The sequence below is a fragment of the Muntiacus reevesi genome, chromosome 7 (genome assembly GCF_963930625.1).
Source record: "Muntiacus reevesi chromosome 7, mMunRee1.1, whole genome shotgun sequence".
Taxonomy (NCBI): domain Eukaryota; kingdom Metazoa; phylum Chordata; class Mammalia; order Artiodactyla; family Cervidae; genus Muntiacus; species Muntiacus reevesi.
Window position 1 is genome coordinate 26,622,839 of NC_089255.1, and position 8,094 is coordinate 26,630,932.

Genomic DNA, 8,094 nt, shown 5'->3' on the forward strand with positions numbered 1-8,094 from the left:
CAAGGATATTTGAGCCAGGGATGATCAAGAGTCAGTTTGGACCCAAGTTTGAAAAGTCAGAGGAAAGCAATCATCACAAAAAGGTAAGCATTTAGGAGTCAAGGGAGAAAATAAGCACTACTTGTGAAAGATTTGTTGATTATTTTGAGATCATTTACACGGAGAATGCAAAGAGACAAGTAAGAAAACTCCAGCCAGGAATCCAGCAACAAGAGAGTCAAGGAAATAGACAAAAAGTAGAGGTGAAGAGTTTTATTCATGGACCAAAGTATGAGACACAGAAGACAAATGAAAAAAAGACAGAAAGAAATTAAAAGGAAGGAAAGGAGAAAGGGAAGGAAGGAGGGACAGAGGGAGAAGGAAGAACAAAGGAAGAAAGAATCATCAACACAGAAATATTCATGTTCTTGTGCAGAAACATCCTGGGAAACGTATTTTATTATTATTTGGGGGAGGTAGGGACACATGACAGACTGTAGCCAGTTTTAGCCTTCAGGTAAAAATTAAAACATTTGGTAAATACATTTGACATAAAAGGGAAGGGAGAGAATATAGTATAGGTGAGAGAAGAAAATCCTGTAACAATTTGCTGAGTGGGTATATAATTCAACTCATACAAACATATCTGAATATTTCAAATTAGGAAGGTGAAAAGGGTAAAAGATTTAATATTAGCTGCCAAAAAGTTACATGACTATATTCCAATCCACTTTAACGAACTTATGACCAAAGACCATTTGATTATTATGTGATCCATTAAACTCAGGGTTCATAAATTCATGAACTCATGGTAAAAACAACAAATAAATGTGGAGAGAAAATCTATACCCACAAACTATATTTACAAAAATTTACTAGAAGTTTCCCTTTTGTGCTTTTCTGTTTGAAAATAAATGCAGTAATGTGAAAGTATATACAAGTAATGTGCTTGCATTAGTCAATTAAAATGCATTTTTCGGAAATATCTACCTTTTCTTTTTCTGTAGGAATCAAAAACTACTTTTTATATGCTCAATACCTTCAAAACTGTCACAGATTAAATAACCACATTCTGGATTACTTTCATTTTAAAGACTTTCTGAAAACACGCACACAAACTTGATGAAAATGAACAGCTCAATGATATGTGAGTTTGCTTTGTTAGGACTCACCAACACTTGGGAACTTGAGCTTTTCTTTTTTTTCATATTTTTATTGGCCTATGCAACGATTATGGCAGGAAACCTTCTCATTGTGGTCACCATCACCTTGGACTCTCGTCTGCACTCCACACCAATGTACTTCCTCCTTGGAGACCTCTCCTTTCTCGATATGTCTATTTCTACTGTCACAACCCCCAAGATGGTTGCAGACTTTGTCAGGAAAAATAAAACTATTTCTCTATGGGGCTGTATGGCTCAGATGTTCTTCCTTCACTTTTTAGGGGGTAGTGAGATGACACTTCTCATAGTTATGGCGGTTGATCGGTACTTTGCAATCTGTAAGCCTCTTCACTACACAACCATCATGAACCACCGGGTACTCAGAGGCTCTGTGCTGCTATCATGGGCTGTTGGCTTTGTGCATACAATGAGCCAGATGGTTTTTACCATCACCTTGCCCTTCTGTGGTCCCAATATAGTGGACAATATTTTCTGTGACCTTCCGCTGGTTATAAAGCTTGCCTGCACTGAGACCTATGTTCTGGAGTTGTTAGTAATTGCTGACAGTGGGCTATTGTCTTTCCTCTCCTTCATACTCTTGCTCATTTCCTACATTGTCATTCTGGTAACCGTTGGACATCAGTCTTCTGGTGGTCTCTCCAAGGCTCTGTCCACGCTATCTGCTCATATTACAGTGGTCACCCTGTTCTTTGGGCCGTGTATCTTCATTTATGCTTGGCCATTTAGTACCTTTTCAGTGGATAAATTTCTTTCTGTGTTTTATTCAGTTATCACACCTTTACTGAACCCCATTATTTACACTCTGAGAAATCAGGAGATGAAAGCAGCCATGAATAGACTGAGGACCCAACATGTGAGCTCCAGAAAGACCTTCTAGGCAACAGCCATGATGTAAAAGATTCCTAGACCAAAACCCATATATAGTACATCTCGGAATAAGTTGGTATTAATTTGTCTTTTTGTAGTTTTTTAAATATTCATAATGTATATTAAACCTACCAAATGTTCCATCATCATATCTCTATGATATATTTTGTTTTATTAGAAGAGTAATTTTTAATTGAATTCAGTTCAGCTGGGATTAAATTTCTTCAATAAAGAAATAATAAAGTGTGTAAGGTAAAAATAAAGTGTGTAGGACCTCCTCAAAAATTAATAGCCAAGACAAGGAACAAAATGACCCCAAAACGAACCTATCCTTCTACAAATTTGCTACATTATTATTAAAAAATAAAAAGTATAACAAGTTGTTAGTGGAATAATTATTTCTTTGGAATGATGGAAAATTTCCTCATATCATTTCTCAAAAATTTCAACAGATTTGAGTTTAAATGTGACATTTTCAACCTTAATAAAATTTACAGTTAAAGTCACCTAGAACATATATATGTTTGCCTAAATAAACATTTCTTAATGCTTATTTTAGAAATTAAACTACAATAAGAGAAAAAAAATCTATACAAAAATCCCAGTATTTGCAACTAGTTACAGCTTCCAAACCCCCTTTATTATCTATTGTAGCCTTTAAAGAATTGTCAGTTTGAGAATAAAAAATGATGTCTCCATTTCTGTAATGGCAAAAGTCTCTTTTAACAAGCCCAGTTACTTTTTACTGCCAGTCTCTGAGGACTCTGAAATAGTCAAGTGAGTTTTCTCCTTTATACATCCTATTAAGAGATGCATTTATATACTGAACAGTCTGAAGTCCAGAAAAAAATCACTGGATAATAACTGAGCATTCAGGATTTCATAGTCATGCTACTTCCAAAGCACAAAGGCACCCCAGTAGGTTACATAATCCTGATGTGTTACTCTACCTATATATCACATCTATCATGTTAGTTCATTTATGATATAAATGTGTCTATAAATGATAAAATTCAAATGCCAAAATAATAACTGAGGTGAGGGTCGAACAGTGAAATTGCACTGGAAAAAAATTTATTTTTATATAAGTGGAAAAAATATAAAAATCACTCTAATCATGTTTACTGGGAATTAAGTCAGCAATTAGGCCAAATGAATTATTCTTAGAGAAAGGGGTATGTCTTCAAGATATTTTCATTGTTGGCTACCCTGATCAGATTAAATGACTTTATTCTTTGAGCTACTACATAATATAGAGGAATTTGAATATTTGTTTCCAGGGATGCAATTATTTTTAAAGGGAGATAGATAACAAACTGCAAGGATAAAATGCCTGATTTATGGCTTGGTCAATCATGGAGTTTCAACACATAGAAAATATTGATGCTTTCATTACACTTGTTCAGAATTATGGAGAGGAATATATGACAAACTATCCAGTGACAGCAGTCTGAAAATTGTCATATATTTAAACAAACATAGTTTTTCCAGTAGACATGTATGGATGTGAGAGTTGGAATATAAACAAACCTGAGCACCAAAGAACTGATGCTTTTGACTGTGATGTTGGAGAAGACTCTTGAGAGTCCCTTAGACTGCATGGAGATCCAACCAGTCTGTCCTAAAGGAGATCAGGCCTGGGGGTGCATTGGAAGGACTGATGTTGAAGCTGAAACTCCAATACTTTTGCCACCTGATGCAAAGAGCTGACTCATTTGAAAAGACCCTGATGCTGGGAAAGACTGATGGCAGGAGGAGAAGGAGACGACAGAGGATGAGGTGGTTGGATGGCATCACTGACTCAATGGACATGAGTTTGGGTAAACTCTGGGAGTTGCTGATGGACAGGGAGGCCTGATGTGCTGAGGTTCATGGGGTCGCAAAGAGTCAGACAGAAGTGAGCGACTGAACTGAACTGAACTGGAGTTTGTAAAAAACAAAAAAAAAGAGAGAAGAATCACCCTGTCTAAGATGTGATGTTTGCCAAGTCGATGAGCACCTTCAAATATACTTATTTGCATACTTCAGAAAAACACAGATGATCCAGTGGCTATAGCTTAGATAAAATCATTGTCTTGCATTAAGAGTACAAAGCACAAAGAAGGAATGTTGATTCACATATAAAGATTTCCATTTTCTATCTGACTACCACCTGAAAGAAAGAAGTTTCTATGCTACTCTGAGTAATGGTGTCAAGAATAATGGTTAGAGTATGGCCACTTATCAAATGTGTGTCTTACTGATAGTAATCTGACATACCTAAGTGCATATAATGTTGATTCTGGTCAACTGGATATACTGTGTCTCTAAAAACTATACTGTGAGATTAACAGGTTGGAGGTCCACAAATAATCAAATATTTCCTATTTTATTCTCTCATTTTGGCATTAGGTCTGACTCTAGGCTCTGAAGATGGCAATAAAAGTACTAGAGATAATCATTGAGCCAGTAATTAAACTTGAACAATAGAGCTAAAATCAGTTAAACAGTGGAGGCAATTAGATAAGTGAATTTATGTAGATGAAATATTCACTTTTCCTTTTATTTGTATTTTTAAAAATAGCTTATCAGAATCCACCTCAATCAGCACCACATATCTATTTCTGTCTATCCTTGACAAAGTTAAAGGTTAAAGGAAACTTAAGGAAAATCAATGAGAGGAAAGAGGTCCAAAGGTGAGAAGTAACTCTCCAAAGATGCTACTCTGTTCAAACAGTTCATCATACTTTTAGTTTGTTTGTTTAGATGCACAATGGGAAACAATTCAGTCACCCTGCTCCTTACATCTCTTTGAGTGAAAAGTTGACCAGGACTACCTTAGTTACATCACTAGCTCATGGTCTTAGTGACAGTGTTTTTTGTATTTCTACGTACTCATTGTATTTATGAAAATATGTGAATTAAAAGCAAATATCAGATAAAAATGGTCATGCATTTTGCAAAACTTGCCTGCAAACACAGGAGATACAATTGATATCCCTGGGTCAGAAAGATGCTCTGGAGGAAGTCAAAGCAATCCACTCCAGTATTCTTGCCTGGCAGGCCACAGTCCACAGGGTCGCACAGAGTTGAATACAACTGAAGTGACAGCATGCAGCATGCAGGGTAAGAATGCACAGATAGAATACATTTATTTGCATAGCCACATAAAGGGAAGAGTTCGGAAAACAGGTGAAATGAGGAACTGCACTTTTGAGAGTTAATCTGGTGTTTCAGGTGTAAAGGGGTAGGGTTTGATCTCAGTAAACCATGGAGCTGTCTCAATACTTAACTTTCTATCAACAATACAAGTCTTTAATCAATCTACTTTAGGAAGCATAATGCACATAATGTAATTTTGGCAATAATTTTTATTTATTTTATAGAGTTCTTTACTATCCTTATAATGTTTATGGGATGAGTATACCAGTAGTGATGAATTCTCTTTCATTTCTGATTTTGCTAAATTGCGTCTTCTCTTTTCTTCTCACCCTATTTAGAGTATGATTGTTTTTCATCATTTTTTTTTAAAACAACCAGATCTTGGTTTCACTGGTTTCCTTTGTTATCTTTCTCTGACTTCCACATTTAATTTTTGCTATAATTTTTGTTGTTTATATTCTTCATGTTCCCTTAGTCTTGAATTGGTCTTCATAATATCTTTTTTAGTAAGGTAACCTTGTTACTGCATACTGAGGATATCATAATGTACTTCTTGAGATTCACAAAAGATAAAAATCTACCTCCAAGAGATTTTGAAAGCTCTCCTTTGTCACTCTAATAGTTAAGTGTTTCTACACAGTGCAATCTGGAGCTGAACATGAAAGGAGACACATCTACTGTCTAACTGAACTTGCCTTGCACTAACCATGCAAATAATTCATTTAATTTGGTCCATAATCATCACATTTTTATGGTCTCGTTGTCCTGTGAAATATCTCCAAGTCCAAAATACCTGAAATGCACTCCCTACTGCCAAAGCTGTCATTTCCCTGAGTGACAGGCAGCATGCCTAAGCAAATATTGAGTTTCCTGACCTGTTAGTCCCTATCACACCTTGTTTGTTTTTCCTTTTCAGAAAGCTTCTGCAGAAGGATAAATGGATATCCTGAATAACAGATCAAGTGTTTCTGAGTTCATCTTGGTGGGACTTTCTACTTCTCAAGAAACTCAAATATTCTTTTTTGCAATCTTCTTTCTCGTCTATATTGCCATCATAGTAGGAAACCTCCTCGTTGTCATCTCTGTGATAGTTGACAACCATCTTCACTCCCCCATGTATTTCTTTCTGGCAAACTTATCATTTTTTGATTTATGTCTTTCTTCTGCTGCAACTCCCAAAGGGATTTCAGACTTCCTTAGAAAACACAAGACCATCTCCTGGTGGGGCTGCATGATCCAGATGTTCTTTATGCACTTCTTTGGGGGTGGAGAGATGTCTCTTCTGATAGCTATGGCCATTGACAGGTATGTTGCCATATGCAAACCCTTGCACTACAAGACCATCATGAGTCACAGGGTGCTTACTGGGTTTCTTCTGCTCTCATGGGTGATTGGGCTTATCCATAGTACAAGCCAGATGGTTTTCACTGTGAATTTACCTTTCTGTGGTCCCAATGTATTGGACAGCTTTTTTTTGCGGCCTCCCCCTGGTCATCAAGCTTGCTTGCACTGATACTTACACCCTAGAGCTCTTGGTGATCGTGAACAGTGGGCTCTTGTCCCTGATCTGCTTCATTCTCTTGCTCATATCCTACGCTGTCATGCTGGTCACCATCTGGCAGCGCTCCTCCAGTGCATCCTCCAAGGCTCTGTCTACACTCTCTGCTCACATCACTGTAGTCACTCTCTCCTTTGGCCCTGCCATCTTCATCTATGCTTTCCCATTTAATAGCTACTCTGTAGATAAATTTCTTTCTGTGTTTTACTCTATCATCACTCCTCTCCTTAATCCAATTATTTATACTCTGAGGAATCAGGAAATGAAGGCAGCCATTAGAAGACTGAGCAAACATCATATTGGTGCTGGGCTCACCCCCTAAATATTGTCTGTTACACACAATTGTTGTATGTTCTCTGCTATTTTTGTGTGTGTGTGTCTCTGTGTAAGTCGCTTTAGTCATGTCCAACTCTTTGCTACCCCAGGGGCTCTAGCGCAACAGGATTCACTGCCCACGGGATTTTCCAGGAGAGAATACTGGAGAGGGTTACCATTTCCTCTTCCAGGGCTATTTACGGGTAGCGAGTCTTAAGTATATATAAAAATATTGTAAGTAAGTATTGAAGTAACATAAATTTTCTTATGTATAAAATCCATAAGACAAAAATTATTCTTATATAATATTTTAGTGAACCAATCTATAAAAATATGAAATTTTAATGAAAGCACATTATATAATGTTCAGTGTGACTTTTAGTTTCCAGGCTGTATGTAGTAATTTACCAGGTATTAATCTGCCAATATATATCAACCATATAGAAGCTTCACAAAGGAGTTGTGATTTGAATGACAATTTGAAAAGTAATTTTTCACTGTATAGCTTTGATAAGCTAATCATCTTTAGTAGAATGTATCATGTACTTAGAAAATAATATTCCAAAAATTTCTTTGGCAACCAGGATAGTTTTCTCAGCACTATATGATCTGAAATATTGAAGATCAAAATCATAAACTGCTCATTGTATCTTGCTATACCAGATAGCTTGAATACTAATATTCTTTTAACTAAATTCAGATATTGATGACTGAATTTTTATAATGTTTTAAACATTAAACGTTTTTAACCTCTTAAAGATTTGCACAAAAGACATAGCAAAATCTGAAAATTTTAGAGTGATGACGACTCAGCTCCACTAATTAATCATAATTAATTACCATTCATCCATAAAGAGCTTTCAATATGGTGAATAGAGCCTTGTCCTCTTTCTCCTTTCTCTCTGCCTCTTTGTCTCTTCTTGCCCTTTTGGCTATTCCTACCTTCTTCCCTTCACAGCTTTCATGCCTCCCCCATCTCTTCCTCTCTCAAAGAGCCTTTATATGGTAAAAGATTTTTGTCTATGATAACAACTCTCTAAGGTCTATGAA

The 8,094-nt window shown here is 36.3% G+C and overlaps 1 protein-coding gene and 1 pseudogene across 1 annotated transcript; both read left to right on the plus strand.

Moving 5' to 3' along the window:
• The first annotated feature begins 1,104 nt into the window (after positions 1-1,104).
• LOC136171992 (olfactory receptor 4L1-like) lies at positions 1,105-2,040 on the plus strand. The gene has a single exon (XM_065941095.1). The coding sequence runs from the start codon at positions 1,108-1,110 to the stop codon at positions 2,038-2,040; it is 933 nt and encodes a 310-aa protein (XP_065797167.1). The 5' UTR covers positions 1,105-1,107.
• A 4,068-nt stretch (positions 2,041-6,108) lies between these two features.
• On the plus strand, positions 6,109-7,051 carry LOC136172584 (olfactory receptor 4K13-like; annotated as a pseudogene).
• The last annotated feature ends 1,043 nt before the right edge of the window (positions 7,052-8,094 follow it).

Coding starts and splice junctions, on each gene's coding strand:
- LOC136171992 (XM_065941095.1), top strand. CDS start 1,108: ATGAACAGCTCAATGATATGTGAGTTTGCTTTGTTAGGACTCACCAAC.